This window comes from Pyrus communis, chromosome 16 (assembly GCF_041283825.1).
Source record: "Pyrus communis isolate YQ-2024b chromosome 16, ASM4128382v1, whole genome shotgun sequence".
NCBI classification, from domain to species: Eukaryota; Viridiplantae; Streptophyta; class Magnoliopsida; order Rosales; family Rosaceae; genus Pyrus; species Pyrus communis.
In genome coordinates, this window is record NC_142580.1 from 17147425 (window position 1) to 17172737 (window position 25313).

General features: G+C 35.0%; 2 protein-coding genes across 2 annotated transcripts; one reads left to right on the top strand and one right to left on the bottom strand.

Moving 5' to 3' along the window:
• Positions 1-2627: 2627 nt before the first annotated feature.
• On the top strand, positions 2628-16016 carry LOC137730945 (cycloartenol synthase 2-like). Its single transcript, XM_068469963.2, has 19 exons — positions 2628-2711; positions 2973-3207; positions 3324-3524; positions 5735-5827; positions 6412-6606; positions 10714-10798; positions 10970-11136; positions 12344-12532; positions 12744-12857; positions 13099-13221; positions 13368-13490; positions 13749-13847; positions 14189-14245; positions 14348-14394; positions 14486-14629; positions 14763-14940; positions 15241-15321; positions 15424-15507; positions 15722-16016. Exons 2-19 carry the CDS (start codon positions 3010-3012, stop codon positions 15824-15826), a joined length of 2283 nt encoding a protein of 760 aa, XP_068326064.2. The 5' UTR covers positions 2628-2711; positions 2973-3009; the 3' UTR covers positions 15827-16016.
• LOC137730944 (U3 small nucleolar RNA-associated protein 21 homolog) lies at positions 15979-25313 on the bottom strand. Its single transcript, XM_068469962.2, has 18 exons — positions 25010-25313; positions 24861-24888; positions 24269-24369; positions 23777-23980; positions 23403-23646; positions 22390-22565; positions 21561-21643; positions 21118-21190; positions 20954-21019; positions 19839-19881; positions 19337-19476; positions 18891-19103; positions 18467-18551; positions 18071-18365; positions 17285-17546; positions 16933-17143; positions 16594-16808; positions 15979-16425 (listed from the first exon to the last, which is right to left on the bottom strand). The coding sequence occupies exons 1-18, from the start codon at positions 25133-25135 to the stop codon at positions 16276-16278; spliced, it is 2715 nt and encodes a 904-aa protein (XP_068326063.2). The 5' UTR covers positions 25136-25313; the 3' UTR covers positions 15979-16275.

Below are 25313 nucleotides of genomic sequence, written 5' to 3' on the forward strand. Positions count from 1 at the left end.
TTCCAAGTAAAACAAGGTCATACAATAATGATAGTGTAAAAACCTTCTAATGCCTTAACCTCAGCAAAACAGAGGCGTTAACCTCAGCGCCCAGCCTCAAAGGCGCGCCTCGAGGCTAGTTTTTTTAAAACATTGCTTTACCATTAGGGATATTGCAACATCTTGGAAGTCCACAATATGACCTTAGTTGCGAAATCTTCGACTCATTCCAAGACTTACCGAAATTCACTATGCCACATGTGAGACATGGTTGAGAGTTCTTGTTAAGCATATTCGAAGTACTTGCTGTTTTCATTTATCGTTGAGTCCCGACGACGATCCATGAAGATTATGCCGTATGTATCAACCCGACCAAGACATGATCCATCAATGAAGACAACGGCAAGACAGATTGTGTGTACATCTACATCAGCAAAACATCAGGAGATTGAAGTCATGCAAGTCGATCCTAGATAACCTTGTCGACCTTTACACGACATCACTGCCGAAGTCAACCTTCCAGAAGCTTTTCTGAGGAATTGATACGCCTAACTATTCATATGCAATGCTTGTAGTTCTCATTTGGAAATTCTGTCAAACTTAGGGGGAGTATCCAGAAGTATACTCATTTGATCTTAATATACTTTTTTTACCTACGATGAGGAGCATTTTTCCCACTGGGTTTTTGCTACCTAACTAGGTTTTGACAAGACACCTATCGTGGGTTGGTCATACCCTTGTGAGCTCTTCTCATTGCGTCCAGAAGATGTATAGTTTTGACTTAATGCAACTTCTCATTTTTCTCTTTAATCTATGGGTTTTACGCCATAGCGAGGTTTTGTGAGTTTTACCTTTTATGCATTCTTCCGTTGATTTGAGACTCGCATTCGCTCATTGTGCCGACAACTTCATCAACTGTACTTACTTCATCGCTGAAGACCTGATATGCTATTTGTTTGAGTATTTACACACTCAAGGGGGAGTGTTGCAGTCCTATTAGATTATGAATGTGATTATGTAAATCCTATCATAACTGGGATATCCTTATGGGATTCTACCATATCTCTTAGACTAGATATTATCATATTAGAGTTGTAATCCTATTGGGGTAAGGAATTTACCTTCCCTACTACTATAAATAAAGACACAATGGTGTGAGATAACACACATCTCACAATTACACATCTCTTTCTTCTCTCTCTATGCCGCCGTACCCCTCTCTCTGGCCTCCATAATTGTTCAGTAAATTATGTCTACAACCACTGTTCTAAAATCGGCCGAAGCGCTGGGCGGTGGAGCCCTGCCCCGATTTTGGGCAAGGCGTTTGGAAAAATCGGTTAGAAGCTAGGTGGCTTCTAGGCGAAGAGTTAGGCAGCACCTAGGCAGTTTTTTTATTTTTTTTATTTTTTTTATTTTTTATCTTTTTTTATTAATTGTGTGCATTTTTCTTTTTTGGTTTCATGGTGGTATACTTATGGAAATGGTGTACCTAATTTGTATTTTATCATTATTTTATTATCCATACAAGCATAGTCTTTTTTTTAGGTGTAAATAGACACTTATTTACAAGATATATAATAAATTTACATAAATCCGCCTAGACACTAGGCCCCTACCCACCACCCGACTAGCGCCTAGTGATTTTTAGAACCTTGCCTACAACACTAGAAACTTTATATATTTCCTAAAAGAACGGTGCCTATGTCATACCCCGCCTCCCACGACACCCACTCCCACACGTCTAATATTTCCTACAAAATTTAGACATATAAATCAATTGATTTCCACGTGATTCCCATTAATTTAGACATGTTGACACACATGTCAACGTTAATTAAATTTGGGTTCTCTTCGTGGAGTGGGAACCCAACTGTTTTTAGATAGTATAAGATCGATGTCAAGTGTGATTGACCATAGCTTTAAAAATAAAAAGGTACAATGATGTTGTGTTTGGCTCATGTACTTATGAGTTGGCAACAATTTTGTAATTGTAACTTTCTGGCTTTCGGTTGTGGCATGGAAGCCTTGTTTCAAGAGAAGACATGTTGACTGCCCAACCAAAGTTGGAAGCAAGCAAATCTTGATTTTGTGTTTGTTTGCACGCAATTGTGCATGTTTTATTTTTATGCATGAAATGGCAAATGGAGAAAAGTTGTACTTTATAGGCTAGGTATAGAAAAGGGTGTTGCCGTGTGAACTGAAGATTTACTTGGTCTTGGTTGTTGGCATAGTTATCGGTGCATGACTATAAGCAAAGGAAATAGTTATGCATTGAGAGAGCATCCGGAGGAGAACACAAAGGAGAGAAAATAGAGAGTGAGAATGAGAAACTCTTGGGATAGAGTGAGGCTCTTGGGAAAATTCTGTGAGTGTACAAGGGATTGGGGTTTGAGTTATGTTGATTTAACTCAAGTGTATCTTGTACTAGTTATTCTCATAGTGAAGAGCAATATCTCTCCGGGGACGTAAGTAGGGTTTTGCTGAACTTCGTAAGTCTCTCGGTGTCTTTATTTCTTGTATTTTAAATTGTTCAATTGTGGGTTTGTATTTTGGTGAGATAATCTAAATTTGGTTTTGCACTGACCGGCCAGAGCACAACAAATAACATATCGATGGGTACTTTGGTAATCATGTCATGTGTAAGATGTATATAAGGACGTTATTGTGACACACTAAGAAGATCACAAATTGAGCTATTTGACCAACTATACACTTTTCTCCAAACCCAAAACGTAAGTGCATTAGCTAAGGAAACCTTTCCTCTCCTCTTACACTTTCCTTTAATTCATGCTTATATATTGCACATGATCATTAGAAAGTTAATTTTCTTCATGTTACTTTTGTTTGTTGGAAAAATTTGTGCAATCTCACACGGAAAATCACATTCCCCTATTATTTACCCCCAGGTTCTACTCATCGTCATGTTTAGCTTTGATACAAATACACAAAGATGATTGTTTTGTTAATCATGGTACGTTTTCTCATGTATGCAGTTGCTTAGTGTGTCTAATTATTAGCTAAAAGAATATAATGTGGAGGTTGAAGCTTTCAGAAGGCAGAGAGCCATGGCTTACTAGTGTGAACAATCACGTCGGAAGACAATATTGGGAGTTTGATCCAAACCTCGGAACACCGGAAGAGAGAGCTCAAGTGGACAAAGTTCGTCTTGAGTTTCACAAGAATCGTTTTCGCACAAAACATAGTTCCGATCTCCTAATGAGACTTCAGGTGAGACTCAGCTCACTGTACGTGCGTGAATGATTTCTTTCACAAGATCATTATTTGAAACTGATGATATGAAATAATATGAATTCTGGATATGTGTGCATATAATAAATACAAAGTTCGCAAAGGAAGCAAGTGAAAAGAAGCAAGTAGTATCAGATCAGGTGAAAGACAAAAGTGGTGACGAGGAGGAAGTAATAAGCGAGGAAGCAGTGGGAATCACGTTGAGGAGGGCCTTGAGATATTACTCAACTCTGCAGGCTGACGATGGTTTCTGGCCTGGTGACTATGGTGGACCTTTGTTTCTTCTACCTGGCTTGGTAAGATTTCAATGTTTAACCCCTATTTAGCCCTAGCTATAAACTAGCTTTATCGCAAATGGAGCTCAAAAAACCATTCACGTTGTTCGAAAGTAAAATAAATAATAGCGTTCGTTGGATTAAACCAAAACGTCAAATAAAATAAGGGAGTGTTATTAGAAAGCCCCTTTTACCATTTTTTTAATAAGAAAACTCTTAGCCAATTTTCTTTAATATATTGTTAAATATATGAAAAATTAATTTATTTAAAAATGTAATATATGCAACGTTGCTTCAAGATAATCTGAGAGATTTGGACAAAGTAAGATCTAGAGTTCTAGACTCTGCAACCTCACATATGTGATTTGGAACGATTTTCTATAAACATATCTTTCTGTGTAAATAGTTGAATTAACCTAAGGATTTTCAGTGAGTTTTTCGGAATATATCACTACGCGTAAAGTGGCATATTTGACAAAACTGAACTTATGAGTGCATGTACTTGTATATGAAATTATAATCCAACTGTTATAAAGAGGAGCATAGCAAGCTTCATATATCCCTTTTCCACTCAATCTAGAAACAAGATCAGACGTTATTCCGGTTCGTCTCCATTTTTGTGAAACTATTCCTCAAGCAAGTCAACCGATAAGTCATGGAAGGTTTTGTGATATGGATAAACAATAGAGCTGATATTTCGTGGGCCTAAAGTATATATTAATGAATAAATTCATGTTCTAACATGATTTTATTGGTAACACTGAATGAAGATGTGATGATCACACTAAAGGTTCTCATATGATATGAGCCCTTGTAATAAAACTAATGAATGACTTTATATGCACCCACATAAATTGTATGGACTTGACGAAAATGCCATTATTCATGTCCAAATTATGAAGGTTTTCCATATAAACAGCTTCTCAATTATCTTATCTTCTCTTTGATGGTGATGAGTGATAATTAAACACTATTGACTTCAGAAGGCGGTATAAATAGATGTATATATGCCTCGAAAATTCATGGAGTGTTCATACAAACATACTATATTGATTAATTCCTTTTCATTACATAAATGGTCCCCTTTTCTTCCGCTTGTAGTTGTTCAAATAGAATTATAAAATATCACAAATAAGTGTAACATGATAATGAAACTGTCGACCCAATATATATATATATAATTTGGTAGTAATTATTCCACTTAGTACTATAATTTAATAGTATTTTTCAATTGTGAGAGAGATTTTTAAGTGTAAATTTCATGCATGGTGAAGTCGATACCAAATTATTTTCTAGCTACCCAGCCCCTTAGTAGTGTAAACATTTCGTTGTATCAGAAAACTAATTATCACAAATTTTTAAGCAAAAATCTTTCTTTCATCCTTCTATAAAAAAACTTTTTATTATTGAACAAGTGATGAATTATGTTCAATCTCTCTTTATCAATAATGGTCCCCTCTTTTCCCTCTCATTCCCTCCAATTTGTTCCTAGTTTCCAACACAGAGACCAACACACACACACACACACACATATATATGTGTGTGTATATATATATATATCATACAAATAATATACATTAATTCTATGTCGTAATCATATTTATTCATTTTATTATTGTAAAAACATAGAATAGGATATACATCAATTATACCACCAAATAATAATGTTTGTATATACACAATAACTAGTATACAATTGTATGCAAAACAACTTTACAATAAAATCAAGCTGGCTCCTTCATTATTGATGGTCCACTATTTTCGCTTATTCGTTTCAATTTTAAATACTAAGAGACCGTTTGACCATCTGTTTATATATACACCTCTCGTCTTTTATTTGTTTTCCCCTTTTTTTTGTTGTTGTTTCTGCTGCATGTTAGTTTTCTGTATATTTAAATGTTTGTTAAAACCCGAATAATCATATAAAGAACGATTAGCAACAATAAAATAATTGCAGACACAGTAACTCATGAACTCTAACTAGCTAGCTTCTTATTTTGCAATCGAGCATCTCTTATATCATGCACCAACGTTGCAAATCAATCATACAAATTAGTCAGTTTTAACTATCGTACAAGTCAACATTAGCATTACGGTTAATTGGTATTAATTTTTATTTATATGAATTTCATACCTTATTATACTGTTCACATCGTATGACTACACTAAATATGAGAGTTGTCTTACTCTTATAACACACTAATTAGCTTAAGCAATGAAATGTGTCGTAGGTTGTTGGCTTATATGTAACTGGGGCCCTTCATACAATCTTGCCGCATGACCAGCATCAACAGGAGATCTGCCGCTATCTGTATAACCACCAGGTATACTAATCAAGTATTTAATTTCTTTTCCTTTATGCTTTGCTACCTGTCAATTGACATGGCTGACTTGCCATCTATTAGGAATAGGAACCAATCAATTATCTTGATCTCAGAATTTAATTAACAACATGGGGTTGACATAACTAAACCACTCAACTGATCCCTTGTCTTTGCATGGGTATATTATTAATAGATAAAATGATTCTTTGTATAATTCTGCACATCTCTATTAGATCTCTATTATTTGATGCGACTTTTAATAATTCTCGAGGCCCCAACTCCTATTCAAAATTTTCAAATTACAATTAATTGTGAAAAAATGTGTGACATTGAAACGTTAAGAAATCTTACAAAAGCTTATAAAAGTTTCGCTATTCATTCTGTTTTCAATTAGTTTTGTGTTCGATCCTTAACTCTTTTTTTTATGGTATAACAACAAATTAGCTCATGATGTGTGAAGATTAATCTTACTAGGATATTTATTTCTTTATATTAAATAGTGCTAGCACTTGGGTATGACTTATGAGAGAGTACGACTAACACTTCTCCTTTCCTGCAAACTAAATTGGATAAACAAAATGCAGAATATAGATGGAGGTTGGGGACTGCATATAGAAGGGCCCAGCACAATGTTTTGTACAGCTCTGTCCTATGTCACTTTGAGATTGCTTGGAGAGGAAATTGACGGTGGTGATGGCGCAATGGATAAGGCAAGAAAATGGATTCTTGATCGTGGTGGAGTTACCTTCATACCATCATGGGGAAAGATGTGGCTTTCAGTAAGCAATCCTTTTTCTTAACAAATTCTCTCAAATTGTTTTTTTTTTCTTAACAAATTCTCTCAATTTGGTTTTAAGTGTTAATAGTTTCTCTATTTGGATAGTGTAGAAAATATTGTTTGTTAAAAAAAATGTCAAGAGTATCTATTATGCATAAATCTTCAAAATGTAAAATCAAAGGAAAAAGTTAATATGCGCACAGATACAAAAATTAAATAAATAAATCTTCATTATTGATGTGGTCCTATATTAACCAATTAAAACAAAAATGCGGTCCTATATTGACCAAAAGAAATGTGGTCCTATTAGATAGATATTACATTTTAATGAAAAGTAAGGCTAGGACTTAAAGAAAAGAATAGTACTTGGATATTCGAGTAATACTTTGTACTCAAAATTATTCATGGTCTATTTTTAAAACTTCATGCTTATAACTTAAACCGGGCATATTATGAATCATTCTGTAAGGATGATTACTTTTGCAAAAAATCAATTAAATTAAGGTCGTTTGGTCAATCAATTATAACAAATAAATAGACTGTTTGTTTAGTCAATAGACTATAGTATTATGAACCACCTATCCATTTAATACAGTTGATGACCTTAGTTTTAATTTAGAGAGACTTTGGATGCGGTCCTTAATTATCAATGTTCTTTGACTGAAACATTTGTGATTTTCAGTTTTTTATTGAAGTCTCTGACATTAATGTAATAATGTATTTCTATGTAGTTATTATATTTTTAAATTAAAAATAAAATTTGTAGTTATTTATATTAATGAAATTTTAAATAAAACCCATAATTTATGGGATAGAAAAATATTAAGATAAATTATACTCTCCAATATATTGTGTATGTGTGTGTGTACACACATGGTTATGTTCATCAATAGTAACCAAAAAATTATTGAACCAAAACATAGGTACATTTTTCAAAAAAAAAAAAAATATATATATATATATATATATCTTAGGTTTAATAACATTATTAAATTTCTTCTATTAACTTGACATAGATACATTCTCAAATAAAAGAAATAGAATGTACCCATATAAGTTAAAAAATGGATAAGAAAAAAGTTTGAATGAATTTTATACAAAACAAAAATGGTACATTTTATATTTTAAAAAGGTACATTTTACATATAACAAATTGGTATATGAATGGGTACATATAAGATTAAAAAATTGAAATTGAAAATTTTTATTAAAAAAAAAAAATCAAGGTTCTAAAAAAACGCTAGGCGCTAATCCCGCGGCAGCCTGGTACCTAGGCGACCTAGGCGGATTTAAATAAATTTTTTGTATATCTTGTAACTAAGTGCATATTGACGCTTACAAAAAGAATAATATATATATAGATAAATTTCTTGTTATTTTTTAAAAAGAATAATATATAGATATATAATTTTGTAACTTAAGATTTTTAGTATATAATATGGTTTGGTGTTTTAAAAAAATAATACAACATAAAAAATAAAAATAAAAAAGAAAGGAAAAAAAAAAACCCACGAGCCCTCCACCTCTCCCACATCACTCCAATCGGTGGAACCCAAGTCGAAAGATTCACTCGACCTCTCTCACATTACCCAAGGTCTCAATCCCTTGTCAAAGATTTAATGGTGCCAAAAATAAATAAATAAATCAATTATAGCATTTAATGATAAGGTTAATTAGTGGTGGGCAATGGCAGTCAATACAGAAAAGTGGTGCACATTACAACACCATTTTGACACTTTGGAATACGAAAAGCCCTTTATTTTGATTCCGTTTCCTCTTCCTCCTTTCTCACATCTTGTCTCCTATTTGGTTATTTTTCTGTTTCGTCTTCCTCCTCTGTAAATTTCGTTCTTCTTCAAGTTTGGCTTCACGAGAGCTTGAGTTGCAGATGAAAGTCTGCTTAAACCAGATAATTTAGAGCAGTGCAGAAGACGATGATAAGAACTGTGCATAGAGCCGAAGAAGAGAGTTTGAAACAAAAGTTGCAGAAGCAGCGGCGGAGGACAACGAGATTCAATCCGCCTAGACATGACGCCTAGCTAGCACCGCTTAGAGCGTCTAGATCGCCTAGGGAGCGCCTAGCTTTCTCCCGATTTCTGTAAACGATTTGTCCCAAATCGCATCGGACCTCCACCGCCCAATGTCTAGACCGCCTGTAATGATTTTTAGAACACTGAAAAAAATTAATGGGTACAAACTTATTCTAATTTTATTTTTTATATTTTGAAAATGTTTTGAATTGAAAATTAATTAGGAATTTAGTAAGGATGTGAGTATTAAAACCCTAAGGGGGCATTTGTTTGCCCTCACTAACTTGGACTGGACTAGACTGGACTAGCTATTAGTCCAATACTGTGTTTGTTCCATGCTGGGACTAACATTAATGAGACTAAAGGGGACTAGCATGGACAAAACCCTTCACTAAGAGGTCTTAGTGAGACCCCCCAATAACCATGGGACTAGCTAAGACTATCCTCTATTTCTCGTTCTTGTCATGCTCAACGACCACTCCCGACAGACTCCTCGTCATCGCCGGTCACCTAGATTAATCATTAATTTCCCGACTTTCTTTCAGATCCATTTCACAACCAACTTTCATATAAAATATACCAAATTGAAGCTGGGAGTGACAAGATTACGATTTTACTTGAATCGAGGCCAAAATGTGTTCGGAAAATGGCTTGGAAGTCTCGGGCTGTTTGGGCTTCTTCAAATCCATGACAAATTCGAGCATGCAAAGCTAAGATCTTGGTCCAGGGATGGTGATGAATTTTTTGGCGTGCTAACTTCATCCAATTTAATGAGGGTTGGCCAAAAAACATATCGGGAAACCTGCAACTCATCGGGAAAATTGGAGCCGTGAGGTTCCGTTCGAACAACGCATAGCTAGAGAGGGAGGGAGGACAGAGAAATAGAGACTAGAATCAATAAGGAGTTTGACCAGGAATGAGAAAGAGATGAATTGAGAGGTCTGAGAAGAAAAGATGGAGAAAAAGATAAGATCATAATAAAATATTAGTAATTTATATATTAAATAAAATAATATTAGAATTTGTTATTATCCAGCTTCTTAGTCCAATACTGCACCAAACGCTTCACTAAGTTAGTCCAGTTTAGTCTAGTCTAAGCCAGTCCAGCTTAGTCCTTGAAGCTAATCCAGTCCGAGATAGTCCAGCGCAACAAACGCCCAGCAATGACTAATTTTTATTTTAAAAATTATGTAACTGAAATGTAAATCATTAATGCATTAATGCATTAATGCTAGGGACTTTGATCAAAATCTCAAAACTGATAAGGTCTCACTCAATGAACATTAGAAACTATGGATTGGATACTAATTTTTTCTTTAGTTTATTTTTTATAGAGATAATCTTAATTTGCAAAGTAATTTTCATATGACTAGTTTCGATCATAAGCACGTATTTCTGAAAATTGGCCACAAAAAATTTTAAGTAGGAATTCATACGCATCCTTAAATATCAATGTTTTTTTTTTACTAACACACAAGTATTATTCTAAAGAAAAACACAGAGTGATAAATAGGAAGATAAATATTGTAATTTGATTGTATTGAGGATTTCTTACCTTAACACATTTCGTATATTATTTCCTAGATTAATTGTGATTAGGGTTATACAACTATATATATTTCCTCCCAGTGAGAAGAATACAGTTGAAACGTTCACAAATTATGTGTACTAGAGGGCAAAATTAAGATTACAAACAAACAAAAATTAAACTGAAATATTCATCAGCCTCTCAAGGCTCCAAGTCTCATCATGCAAGAGACTCACCATCGAATGAGGTGACAAAGGTAAAATTACACGACAATATTAGACCTTAACCCTATAGCTTGTCGATGGCCCGATGTATTCTTTACCGATGAAAAGGTTCTCTCTCTCTCTCTCTCTCTCTCTCTCTCTCTCTATATATATATATATATATATATGTTTACATTAACTGTTCTCTTGGTCGCGGCATAATATGTTCATACATGAAAAGACGTACGTGAATCTAGCTAGATAAAGCCTTCATCATGTTCAATCGTACTCAATTTAATATGTATTTTAATTGCATGCATAACTTAATTTGGAATGGAATTGGGAAGGTGCTTGGTGTATATGAATGGAGCGGAAACAATCCTCTGCCCCCAGAACTGTGGCTTTTACCTTACTCTCTCCCAATACACCCAGGTACATATAAATCAAACTGTTTTCTTTCTATTCTTCTCCATCTTACGTGTATAATATGTGAGATTTTTAATTAACTCTAAACCCTAAAAGAAAAAGCTAAGAAGTAAATATAATTAAAAGTCAATCATGAAATGATTTTCATGTAATCATATGCATGCAATGATGGTGCAGGTCGAATGTGGTGTCACTGTAGGATGGTTTATCTGCCCATGTCATATTTATACGGAAAGAGATTTGTAGGTCCTATCGACGGCCTTATTTTATCTCTCAGGAGAGAACTTTATACCTTTTCCTATCACCTGATTGATTGGGATCAAGCAAGAAATCTATGTGCTGAGGTACTTACTACGTGTAGTATTCATTCTACTATTTTTCTTATTAAATAAGAGAAAAAAGTTATACAAGTACTATCTATCGCTTAACTTCGTCTATTATTTTTCTTTCAAAATGTTTTTTGTGGTTTGCAATTGACCTATCTGGAGTATATTTTGATATGGCGAGAAGATGAATAGCAACCGTTCATCTCTATTTTTTCTCATAAAAAATACTTGCACAAATTGGCAAAGTAACCACATCCTTAATGGTCTAAAGACTCAAATCTTTGTAATATTATGAACCATTCATGAACATCACAACAAATACGATTAAAACATTTATAGCTTCCACGTGAATAAGAAGTTGTGCAACAGATACAAAATAAGAGTTTAATATAATATAGAATAAGGAAGGATGACAACAAAGCAGTGTCAAATTTGGCGGAAGGAAGGATGTAAGACCCGCTCAACCAATTAAGGATCAGATATGGAGTCATTTGACAAACAAATTATAAATGGGATGGCTTTCTTTCTAATTACCTAACCAAATCTGATCTCATGACATCATTTTCTGCATAATCTGGTATGTTTTAAATAGGATATAATATACACACGGATAATAATATATAGTAATTAATTAACAGTTTAATTTTGAAAATAAATAGGTGCGTGGCTTGTTCTTAAGCTTCAACTCAAATGATATAAGAAAGCATAATTAGCGCAACGAGGGTTGGTTGAGTTTGTAAGAATTATTTTCTTAGCTAGGCCAAGGTCTAAGTTCGAGTCTTACTATTAGCAATTCCTCTTGGTCGACAATCTTCAAAAAAGACAAAGAAAAAGACTTGTGGTATGCCCTAACCTTGAGATGGGTAGCCTCACCTCCTCCTAAACCCTTTTTTTTTTTACAGAAAAGAAAAGAAAGTGTAATTAGCCTTAGAAAGATGAATGACCTAAAGTTTAGACATCAGAACAAAACAGAAGAAAAAGGGGAAACAGTGGTGGGCAGGTTAGGTCTGAAATATGCTTGATGTCTTGATTTATTCCAACTTCCAGCTCAAAAAGGAAAAAGAAATGTTTTATAATTATAATTAGATCATTAGGTTATTAAGTTTAGGGTCGGTCTGTTGGCTCAACTGCTAATTATACTTTTTCTATTGGTTGAGTTGGACCAATAATCGAAACCCTAAACCTAAATTTATTTCATGTTTTAATCTCCATATTAAATTTGCAGGAGGATTTGTATTACCCACATCCCCTTTTACAGGACATGTTGTGGGGATCTCTTCATAAGGTTGGGGAGCCTCTTCTGAAGGGATGGCCCTTCTCTACACTAAGGCAAAAGGCTCTCCGCACTATAATGCAACACATACACTATGAGGATGAAAATACTCAATATATTTGCATTGGACCTGTCAATAAGGTTTGTTTAAAAATATTAAATAAAAAGGAGAATACAACTATACACAATAAATATTTGATATTATTTATATAATACTCATGGCCCTTGAACCAAGAAGAAAAGCAGGCTGTATGATTATTGTGTGACTTAGCCCATATCCTTTATACCTTAGTATAAAATAAGGTATTACTCTATCAGAAAAATGTACCCAGTGCATTGTCTATATAAACAGGTACTAAACATGATTTGTTGTTGGGCGGAGGATCCAAATTCAAAACCATACAAGCATCATCTCTCAAGAATCAAAGATTATCTTTGGGTTGCTGAAGATGGAATGAAGATGCAGGTCCTCAAAAAGAATTTTTAACATAATTTATCTCTTATTAATAAATGATGAGATTATTATTTTTTTTTAAATTGTTATTAGCACTCTAAAAATCTAATTATGCACTCTAAACTTTCTATATTTGGATCAAAAATACTCTTATGAGAAGTGCACAATTAGATTTTTGGAGTGCTAATAATAGTTCTCTATTTTTTAAAAGATGTGGGACTAACTGAACGTACATTATTTTGATCATGTATAGGGATATAATGGATCTCAATGTTGGGATGTTGCTTTGGCTGTTCAAGCAATCCTTGCAACCAACCTCTTTACTGAATCTGGTTCAATGCTGAAGAAGGCGCACGATTTTATAAAAAACACACAAGTAATTAAACTCAAAATAACTTGTATTAATTTAAACTAGATATCGTCTGAACTACTGCATGCCAAAACATATATATATATATATATATATATATATGCCAAAACTACTGCATGCAAAACTACTTAACTGTTTTTTAATCAATTAAGGTTCGGACAAACAGCTCCAGAAACCCTAGTAACTGGTACCGTCACATTTCCAAGGGTGGATGGCCCTTCTCCACTCCAGACAATGGCTGGCCTGTCTCAGATTGTACGGCAGAAGGTTTGAAGGTAATCTTTTTAAGTTGGCTTCTAGTGTGCAAAGTCCCTTAGCGCAACGAATATTCGCATTGCGCAAATGTTTTGCTACTTTACTTTTGGTGCAGCGCACTTAAGCGACAGCGCCTCAGTTTCGTCGCGCTAAATACACTTGCGCGACTAAACTTTTGTCGCACAAAGATCTGTCGCGCAAATGATTTTTTCTGAAATGATATGCGGACTAAAACTATGCGCACCATCTCAATTGACTATGTATCCGACTGCTTACAGGCAGCCCTTTTACTATCAAGTATACCGTCTGAAATAGTAGGAGAAGCCGTACAGACTGATCACCTATATGATGCTGTTAATGTGATATTATCCCTACAGGTAAAAAATGGTTTTAGTGATTAGTATCTTATACAATTCTATTGGCAGTTGATTAAGTAGACATGGAACTAAATAGCTTAAGCTTCTCTGACAATTGTAAGTTCTCTTGTCATGAGATTGTCTGACAATATAAGAACATTTATATGTTGTCAGACTATGAATGTAAATAGTTGATCAGGTCGATTCTTGCATGAGTCGGCTACCTAAGTTCACACAAAATATGCCCTTGTCTGACAATTAGGTTTGGTGAGAGAATGTCAATAATACAGTAGAGTCTGGTTTCTGTACATTCAATTGTCTATTGTTATGCTTAAATTAAATTTTGTTCTTGAACACAACAGAACAGTACTGGAGGATTTGCTTCCTATGAACTCACAAGATCTTACCCCTGGTTGGAGGTGAAGAAGCAATTCTTTCTTTTTCAATCTTTTAAAGTAAAAGCTTGTTAATTGTGGTTAATTAATTTTGTTGAGAGAATCTGAGACATATTTCAATACCAGATGATCAATCCAGCTGAAACGTTCGGAGATATCATCATTGACTATCAGTAAGCTCCAAAGATAATTTGAGTTATTTCTTTACTTTTATTTTCCAAGGCAATTACATCAAATAATATATATCTTCTTAAAAAAATGTAGGTACGTGGAATGCACATCAGCAGCAATACAAGGCCTTAAATCATTCATGAAGTTATATCCAGGACATAGGAGGAAAGAAATATTAGCATGTATTGCAAGGGCAGTCAAATTCAACGAGAGCATACAACAACCTGATGGCTCGTGGTAATTTCCTTCTCCATACGTAAAACTCATTAATTAGAAGAGTAATAATTAAATTAAGGCTAATTATTGTTATACCTCCTGAATTATTCACTTTACCCCATGGAATTTTTTTATCAGTCGAATAATGTTTCAGGCATGGGTCCTGGGGAGTCTGCTACACCTATGGAACATGGTTTGGGATAAAGGGGCTGGTGGCTGGCGGTAAGACCTACCAAACAAGTCATAGCATTAGAAAAGCATGTGATTTCTTGCTGTCCAAACAACTTGATTCAGGCGGCTGGGGAGAGAGCTACCTTTCATGCCAAAACAAGGTAAGGGACCAATGATTATAATTCAAAGATGGGGAGGGATGTATGATTTATCCCATAAAATGGTAATGATTTCTTGGGTAGAAAGTTGAGGTTCCACCATAAAACTAATTAGTAATATAGAGAATAACCCAACACTGTCAACATCTTGTCAGACAACGTAAAACTTCTATGTAGCGAGAACACTACAGTAAGAGAACATTTTGGGTTGTAACATAGAAACATTTTGATGTTAATATGTCGTCAGACTATTTGACAAGACATTTATGTTATAGCATAACACAATATTTTGTTATTAAATAGGTATACACAAACCTCGAAGGGAACAAGCCACATATAGTGAACACTGGATGGGCAATGCTGGGTCTTATTGATGCAGGGCAGGTGTGTCTCACTCTATGTTTGTTTCTTCTACAAAAAGATATGCTAATAGAAATAGCAGATAAATTCACGTGTAATATTATTTTTACCGTTTTTATTGATTAGGCTGAGAGGGACCCTGCGCCCTTGCACCGTGCAGCAAAGCTGTTGATTAATTCACAGATGGAGAATGGAGATTTCCCACAACAGGTATATTGAGAAAGATTTTCGCACCCGGTTTTCTTCTTCTGCACACAGTTGTTCAATTACATTTCTTGATAAGTTAGTGTCGTAAACAAGAGTGTGCATCAAGAAAAAATAGTGTCGGAAATCCAATTTCCCTATATTTATAAGCTAGCGTCGAAGGTTATACATGTAATAATATTTATCTTGCAATTAATATTACTTTGTTTTATTTTCACAGCAAATCATGGGAGTGTTTAACAAGAACTGCATGATCAGTTATTCTGCGTACAGAAACATCTTCCCCATATGGGCCCTTGGAGAGTATCGCAATCGCGTATTCTGACCGTGTAAATGTACAAATCAACTTGCTAGAAAATGTGTAAGATGGTCATGTAACGATGTATTTCATTGGCGTTTTCAAAACCCTACTACGATGTTGATATTACATTGATGAATCTAATGTCTGTATATAATAATGTATTTGAAAACAATCCGGAAGAAAAATGGATATGCAATTCAAAAGTGTTCGAACAGGGGCGGAGTTGCAGAAAACTAGATTACAACAGAATTTTACAGATAGGAAATTTTCAGCATTTCGTTACACATCTGCGAATATATAACTTATCGTCTTCACTCGAACTAGTACTCCATGGAAATAAGTGAAGACTCTCAGTTGAAGTTTGCAACTCAGAATCCTTGAATCATAATCAGTCCAGGCTTGTATTAGTTAATGGCAGAACAATCGCTCGTCTGAAATATTATCAGAAATACAGAGACAAAATTTCGGGCCATTCAAAACCGTGAATTGCTAAGAAATGCGACAACGCAGCTAGTACTTTGAAACAACTTTTCTACTCTTTGCCATGTTTTGCATTGAATATCTAGGAGCTCCCTGGCCTTGTCCTGCAGTCTTGATTGGCACCGAATTGTTTCACCATGGATCTGTTCAGGGAAGAAAAAGAAGTAAATGAAAGAGGTTATTTGACGTTGAGGGTCTTTGAGCACCAAATGGAAGTAGCAAAAGTCGGTATATACTGGAATTGAAAAAGCTCCAAAAGCCTTCTGATAACACTACTAATTGGTTAAAAGCAAAAAAGGAGAAATCTATACCTTCAGAAACACCTTGATTACAGCTTGTACAAAGTCAAAATTGTTTCTGCACGAAGTCTCATGTATAAAATAATCAAGGAGCAGTTCGATTGAAAGTAATTCTGGGCGGCTTTCAAGTTCTTCCTCATCCTCATCATCAACAATCTCAAGCATTCGAAGCTCCATGTCCAGAGTCGATGGAGACAAACTCTTAATATAATCAGTAAATGCTGAAACTGCAACCAAAAACACAATTTAAGACGATTATGTCCTGCATAGATGTTACAACAATCAAGAAGGCAAAATTACAACTGAATTACAAGTGGAATATTACAGTACTAAGAGATTAAAAGTATTTACAATTTTTCATTTCTGCAGATGACTGAAGATGTTGCAAGAATTGTGATGGTGCCAGACCAGACTTTATTCTAGTGTGTTCTACGTCATCACCTTTGGCCTCCTTGTTTTCTAATCCCGTAAATAATATTTCTCCTGAAAAAGAGGGAATTGAAGGCAAAAAGAAAGGAGCCCTTTCGGGTTTTTTTGGCAGTTCAATTGGTTTATTCCGTTCCTGGGCATAGCAGAGCCACAACATAATTACTGATCAGTCACCAACAAAATGTACAGGGAAACAGATACAAATGTAATATATAATATTTCCAAATGAAGTCAAATGTTTGGAATCTGAACAATAACCACCAGTAGAAAGTACCTTTATAGTGTCTAAATTGATTAAGCTTTGCCACTGGCTTTTAGGCAATAATGAGAGAGTAACAAGATCAGGAATTTGAAAGTCAAGAGTAGTAAATGCAGGAGCATCTTTGGATTGTGGATGGTCCACAATAGGCTCGTCAGAGTCCTCCTCTAGAGAACCTTTTGTTGAAGAGATAGATGGCAACTTAACACTCCTAACTTCCTTTCCACTTGCATAAGAATCGACTTTTGAAGCTCCAGAAAACATCGATTGGTTTACCCTGTTCAAATTGTCAGGTTTAATTTCCGGTAAAAAATAAGGAATGAAAATACGAAATACTACAATATTAAACAATCTATTGCATGCTAAACCGTTCACTTTAAAATTTTAAGATAATTGATATTTTTAACTTTCCACTGGTTCTATGCTACATCATGATGCATTTGGTGGAGGGGATAAGGCCTAAGGTTATATGAGGTTGCAGTGTCTTGGCTCCAAACTGGGTAATTTGGATGGAAAGGTATGGAAGGGTCTTCAAAGGTTATAGAGGGTAAGGTTGGAGAGAGTACAGTTTAGGTGAGCAGGATTGGAAGAAAGCCGTAGGCTGAGTTATTGAGCTGTAATCATTAACGCTGTTTTCTTAATTATGTTCTGCGTCAGTTATTTAGTCTCCCATTGTTGCTGTATTCCTGATTAGATAAGGTTTTTCTTTAAAAGAAGCGTCCACTCTATATGCATAACAATCACATTTAAAAACTCAACCTCCGAATAAAAATTCAATAGTCAATAGAAATGAAGACTAACCAAAGATAGACCCCATTTTGGTCAACATGCGCAGTCGCTAGAACATCCATATTCGGTGACAGAGACAATGCTGTTATAGCCGCGTCAACATCCAATGCATCTATTTGTCTTGCTAAAATAACATCCCAGACTCGAAGACTTCCATCCATACTTGATGACAAAAGCCATTTTCCATCCTCACTAAAACACATGTCTGTAATACGATCCATATGACCTTCAAATTTACGAACCATTCTTGATGCCACAACATCATACAAACGGATGATTAAGTCATCAGCCACAACAGCCAGAAGACCTGAAAGTTATTTTGATCACATTATTATCCAAGGCATTTATGGTGCCAAAAAACCAAGCCAAATAACTCTAAATGGCAAAAATATGTCAAACACAAGTTACCATTCAAACGATTGTATACAATCTTCACAACGGAGCACCCAACTTCCCATCTAGATTTTACATCACGTCCCTTGAAATTCCAAACCTGCAGGCCAAAACAAGTGAGGCATGATGAAACATCCAACTACACTTGGCCATTTTCTTTCTCCCTTTAACTTGGGAAGCTTAGAAAATTTCTTTACTTTGCTGATTCTTATAACTCAAGATGACAATATATACAAGGGCAAAAGGCATCTTCATGCAAAACTGTAATATCTTTCAACAAACAAGGTTTAGGCCAGCCCCACCACCATCACCCTCATAAATCAATGTAAATCCCGCCTTGAGCACCACAGACCTCGTATGCTATTATGTGAGCCTGCCTACCAGTAACTCTGACATAAAGGTTGAGCATCATTTTTTGAAATAAGAAATAAAGACTGACCTTTATGTCTCCGTGATATCCTGCACTTATCATTACAGTATTCGTTGAATCACAAGCAATTCCAACCACTTCCCCATCATGGGCAAAGCTCCTTCTTTCTGACGTGTCCATGTAACTGCCTCGACTGATTCCTGATTGGAGGTTGAACCGCTCAACCCAACCATCCGCTGTCCCCAGTATGGCAAAATTGCCACATGCACTGATGGCACAAGCCTATTACCAACAACAGAAAACTGTTCATTAATATTGTAGACTGTTAAAAAAAATGATTCAGTATCGAAGTGGTTTTAACAAGTCTTTAAGATTGCACAGAGCATAGTCATTAGAACTGGTTCATTGGGAATCATATGAATCCAAAGAGAGTAATTCCAAATTTGATTATTCAACCTTGGAAAATGGATGTTCCAAAAAATGAGCTATATTCAAGGCTTCAAGCAGAATCTAACCTTCACTGGTGTGGGGTTTTCCGGTCTTGGCTTCAGAATATGCTCACCAAGAACAAAGTTTTGAAGTCTCCATACATATGCCTGTGCAGTATCCATATGGCATGTAACCACATTGCACCAATCTCGCTCTCTTATTTCAGCTGAAGATATTTGTCGCATAAAGAAATCAGATGATTCAAAAATGTTACAGGTTTCTCATCTTGAATATGGATTATAGGAATTAACACCAGTCTTAATGACTTCAACTACATTAAATCTATGGTATTGATTTTTAAACAAAACCAGTAATTTTTTTTCAAGAAGAGACCAAAACAAATTTGAAATTTATTATGTTCAATCATAATATACATTGAAATATAAGATTGCAAATTGCAACCTACAGAAATTTTTAGAATTTCTGTAGTATTTCAGTAAAGTGCTATAAAAAATTTTGTTGTAAAAGAGCTAATGAAGCTTAAAATGAAAACAAATACAGAAAGTTACACAGAGAGAAAGACCTTACCACAATCAAAAGCGATGACAGGCTTCAGTTTTATCTCTTCTTCCTAAAAGGTAAAGAAAACAGAAATTACATAGTTAAACTATCAGCGAGCTCAAATAGATTTGTCAACTTATGATTCACGCGATAAAATGTTTCATCTAACCATCAAGGAAATGGGTATAAATGTCTAAGCCATAGTACATGGTCTTGACTACATGATACTTCATCAACAGAGTATCATGAGAAGCATGACACACATCAGAAGGATGCAAAACATTTGGAAACGGAGAGAGAGAGGGAGGGAGGATGAAGATGTAGTGTGATCAATTTATGGATTCATCTAAGACATTTTCTGGTTTTGAACATTTTGGAAACATTGAGAAACGATCAGACATTCTTTTCATTGCTATCCAAACTGCAACACATTAATATGTTATGAAATCATTAGAATGGCATGATATTGACATGTCTCATGATCACCCATCATGGTGACTTAAATATAAATACAAAAAGACAGTCGTGGCCTGATCTTGGGACCTAAATCATCCTTCATGGATGAACCTCACTGAAAAGCGACATAAAGCATCACATGGACCCTTCAATTCACCCAGGCATAATAATGTCAACAAAACAAGACATTGGTAACAGTACGGGTACCAGACACTCAAATGTGTGGACAGATTTTTTAAAATACATAAAAACAAACAAACAAAAAATGAGACATTTGTATGCATACCCATATCATGTAATCACATCTGAGTTCATGTAGTGTAGTGTATGCATATCAAGTTCACTTTGAAATGTTTTCATAGTGAGCAAAAAAAAAAAATCTTAAGAAAAAAGGTACAAGAAAAAACAAGAAACACAACCATCCTCGATGAAATCCACAATTAAAACTATCATTCAATAACACAATAAATAGAATATTCTGTGTTACAAGCAAAAAAAAAAGACAAATCTTCAACTAATTTATGTGCTTTCATAAATTTTTAGTGCATGCATCATGATTTGTCCAAGAACTAAAGAGTCATGTGAAATTCAATTAAAGAAAAAATTAAAAAGCAATAATACCAACACAGTATAGTTATACTAAGTACTGTAAATAAGGACAAAGATATTGTACTTCCAAGCCATACCTTCATCTTCAGTTTCTTTGCTCGTTTGGATATGTGACGCTGAGAAAGCTCTCTACTTTGCTGATCCTGATAACAACATGTAACTAAATAAAACACTGAAGAGAATTATAAATAACAAAAATAAAAACGGTGGTCAAAAAACATGATGCTGACCGAGTCCGAACCTGTATTACAGAGAAAAGGCGAAATGCACGGTCCTGACCAGCTGAGAGAATGTGTCTCCCATTCGCATAAAACCTAGAAGTCAAGCATGGTTAATAAAGAAGGTTGAAATCCAACCAATACCCTCAAAGGAAAGTAATGGCTTAAGCATCATGGAAAACCCAAAGCCCTTACATATGATTTATCGTACAATTTAAACTAAAATCGAGGAAGTCCTTAACTTGATGTGCAGAAGTGCTGCATGATAAGGCACAACAGATAGAGAAATAGAAAACTGGACTTTGCTTCATACATATAAGCACCACAAGATAACATAGATATATAGAAGTCAAAGATCATAAAATCAATGGGCAGAATATGTGAATCCTATAGCACCAAATCTATGGTAACAACAACACTGGAAGAATTTAAAATTCACTTAAAATTAATGTCACAACTAAAATACCTTATGCATTGTGGAGGAGCACTATGACCACTTCTGAAGCGTAAAAGTCGAGGATCTCCATCAGTTGTGTCAAAAATCCACATCTAGAGGGGCATAAAGAGTTGTACAAATCAATTATTCGGGTGCACAGAAAAACATGATTTTTTTTCTTTCCAAGTAAAACAAGGTCATACAATAATGATAGTGTAAAAACCTTCTAATGCCTTAATTCCTTCAAATATTAATGATTGAAATGTTCAAAATACAAAAGCAGCAACTCCGCCACAAAAAATTAAAAAAACAATGTTCTTGATTGTAACAATAAAATGAAAAAGGAAACAATTCACAGTGGAACTTGAAGGAAAAAGCAAATAATAGAGAAGAAAATAACTAAAGATTGATATAAAGTGAGCACAAATCGGATCCTTTGGAAGTGAGGACATAACATCTTGGCAAGGCCAAAGAAGAAATTTTGTTTGGTAATAATAAATACTGGGGTCCGACTATCAACCAATATGCCTATGTCGGTGACTTGGTGGACGCACTTAAGTAAGTACTATCTAGTAACTACCTATTTTATAAATCTGAAGTAGCAGAAACAGTTCAAGAGGTCATGTTCTTGCTCATAAAAGGGCTTCTTTGCTTGATGAAGAAGGAATTTAGATTAATCACGGTTGCATGTTTCTTCAGAGCATTAACAAATAAATTTCCATTTATATATATGATTAGGGCAATATCATACATAATCGTGAAATTATGTTCTCCCTACAGATTTTGACAAGTAACTAGATGCAAATGAAATTTAACCAGATGCAAATTAAAGTAAGAGAGAACAATAAAGTGCCCTTACTTTGATGGAATTGTCAGATGATGAACTCATTAGCACGGGTTCATTCACAAGAAAGTGAAGTGAAAGTACAGAACCATCATGTGCATCTCTTATTACTGATTGAAGCCTTCTTTTTTCGAGATTCCATATGCTTATGACACCTGAAGAACCTCCAGATGCTAGTAGAGGCTGCCCATCTAACAAGGAGGCATAAGTAAACATAAGCATAAACTAGAAACTGACTTCATGGATAATCATCAAAATATAGCAGCCAGAACCCTTTAATTTCTCTTTTTTTGTTTGTAGGACAAACATATAATTCCCAACTCAAAAGAGACAGCTGAGAATCAACTATGAAACATAACTCAAGATTGATGTCCCCTTAAAAAATAGACTATTTGGAAGACAGGAGCAGCATGAAAAATAGCACTCATTCCAAAATTCACCCGATAGAGAACAAAAAAAAAAATCTCATATCAAGGATTTCAAGCATTGCATTACAAGAATTTATGATATGGGCCTCTCCACCCATTTCCAATTGCTTTTTAGTTGGACGCTCTAACATTAACATGACATCAAGGCCTTACATGCTCCGTGTCACCCAATTTAATTTTTCAGTGTGTTTGGCTTGGTTGCCCACATGTGAAGGGTCATGGTGAGAATATAGAATCCCACAATGGAAAATCTAAGCCTGCATAACAATATATAAGATTTTGGATGTCTCAACTTATCTCCATTTGATCCAATCCTTCAGCAAAACATGCTCAACATCAACCATTGTATGTTTCCATGTGAGCGGGTGTGATTGAAGTATAGAACCCCATATCCAGATTTCTAAGCCTTGCATGATAATTTATACTGTCCTGGGTTCAATCTATTTCCATTAAAGAGGCCCAGGATAGAGCATTAAAGAAATACGCCTACAGTATCAAAGCCTAACACAACAACTTCCACAGCACCATGGTAACATAGTAATTCATAGACAGTTATTAACATAAAGTGTAAAGTATAAACCAAAATCCTGATACTCTTACCTGTGCTGAAAGATAAGGCAGTCACAGCACCTCGTGTTGAATGAGAAAACGTGACTAGCTCTTCATCGTAACGAATGTTGTGAACATGGACGTTTCCATCAGCACAACCAACTGCAATAACATCTAGTGCAGGAGATGAAACACAACTGCAGATAGAAGAATTCCATCCCTTGAACTCATAGAGTTTTTTCTTTGCACTGATGTTCCAAAGTTGAAGTGAACCTTCCTGACTCCCAATAATAATCTGGACAGATTATAGATAGCGTTTAATCTTAATTGAGAGAAAAATGAGGTTGCATCAAATTTAATGACTGAACATTTACGGTTATTCTGCATAGAAAATTGCAAAAGAGCTTCTTTGAGAATGCAGTTACCTTATTTAGGTAGGTATCTGGATGCATTATACAGCTAGGACAAAAGTTGTTGTCTAACATAACATGTCCAATCGGAGTATGGTTCTCATCAATTCCTTTGAATGCCCATATAAACAGATGACCTTCAACATCAACACTTAGGATATGCTCTCCAAACAATAGCAACGAATTGACCTTGGCACTATGGCTGCACCATGTTGCTACCTGTTACAATATCAAATAACGTGTTAAACATGAAGTTCAGTCCATCAGATACTTCTGATAATAGAAGCATATGACTCTCCTGTAGCACGCTATTTATAAGATTCTAATTAAGAGCTTTGGAATTAGGATAGTTGATCAATATCGAAGGGAAAGAAGGCAATAACTCTGAAAAGTACAAACAATGGACGGGTGTGGAGGTATCAGGAGCAATAACTCTAACTACTTAAGTAACACTTTCTCCTCAACAAAATTTATCAAAAAAAAAAAAAAAAAAAACTGTTAACCAACCTGATGAGCTCGCTTAAAAACGGCTATCTCATTCCCATATGCAGCAAACGTATAATCACGGTAGCAAGCAAGAGCTCGAATCTTCTTCGGCAATTGTGGACCTTTTATAGGTAATAAAAAAGTGATCATAATTATAGTGCATGAACAAAACTACCTAAAAGCCCTACAAGAATGCATTAAAAAGTATTTGGGAAATAAAAGACCAAAAATAAAATTGCCAGCACAACGTCATGCTGCTCCCCAAACATTAAAAGTGTTGTTACGAAGCACCCGGAGCGATTTCTTCATTCTTTTCTTTTGTGAAAGTAAAACTGAAGTTTTTAAACAACTCCAAGCTAATTTTTAAAAAGCCAAACAACACTTTTTTGCAGATTCGTGCATAGATTGGTCTAAAGCAGATAATTTCGAAAGAATTTAGACAAATTATATTGCCAACTTAGTCCCAATTCTTCATTGATACACCTAATATCAATTCCAAACGTTAAATTATATAGTAAATCATATAATTACATTGTTCTTAATTAAAATAAAAAAATTAAAAAAAAAACCCATGAAAATTCAAATTTGAAAACAAAAGAACATAGAAACACACCAACGAGGACGAGACTGAGCTTTGCGCACTGCAACAAAAGACAAATTCAAACAAAACACGAAAAAATAATTAAGCATAAATTAATGGGCATCAAAGTTGCAGCTTGGAGAATAAAAAAATTAAATGAATAGAAATTGATTCAAAATTACGTTGTAAATCTGGAAAGCCTTGCCGACGGAGACAGTGACGAAGGTTTCGGTGCCGAGCCGCTGAACAGAGAAGGGGACGGAGCTGGTTGTGTAGCCGATTGCTCTGAACGGCTCGAATATTCCCATTCTCTCCCACTCTCTAGGGTTTTCTGAAGCTTGTCGAAAGACAAAAAATAGAAGAGAGAGAGAGAAGAAAATGGAGACGCCAAGCAACGAGGAGTGGGACTGAGACGAAGGAGGGTTAAGGGTTTAGGGTTTAGAAGGAGGAAAACGATGATAACCAACACGGTGCGTTTTGAAACCC

What these genes read in the sequence shown, in the direction of transcription:
- LOC137730945 (XM_068469963.2), top strand. Translation starts at nt 3,010, where the DNA reads ATGTGGAGGTTGAAGCTTTCAGAAGGCAGAGAGCCATGGCTTACTAGT. An exon ending in GGGGAAAGATGTGGCTTTCA is followed by an intron (nt 6,607 to 10,713) that starts GTAAGCAATCCT and finishes GGAATTGGGAAG; the next exon opens with GTGCTTGGTGTATATGAATG. An exon ending in ATGGAGATTTCCCACAACAG is followed by an intron (nt 15,508 to 15,721) that starts GTATATTGAGAA and finishes TTATTTTCACAG; the next exon opens with CAAATCATGGGAGTGTTTAA.
- LOC137730944 (XM_068469962.2), bottom strand. Translation starts at nt 25,135, where the DNA reads ATGGGAATATTCGAGCCGTTCAGAGCAATCGGCTACACAACCAGCTCC. An exon ending in AGGCTTTCCAGATTTACAAC is followed by an intron (nt 24,889 to 25,009) that starts GTAATTTTGAAT and finishes CTTTTGTTGCAG; the next exon opens with TGCGCAAAGCTCAGTCTCGT. An exon ending in TCAATTTAGACACTATAAAG is followed by an intron (nt 17,144 to 17,284) that starts GTACTTTCTACT and finishes TGCTATGCCCAG; the next exon opens with GAACGGAATAAACCAATTGA.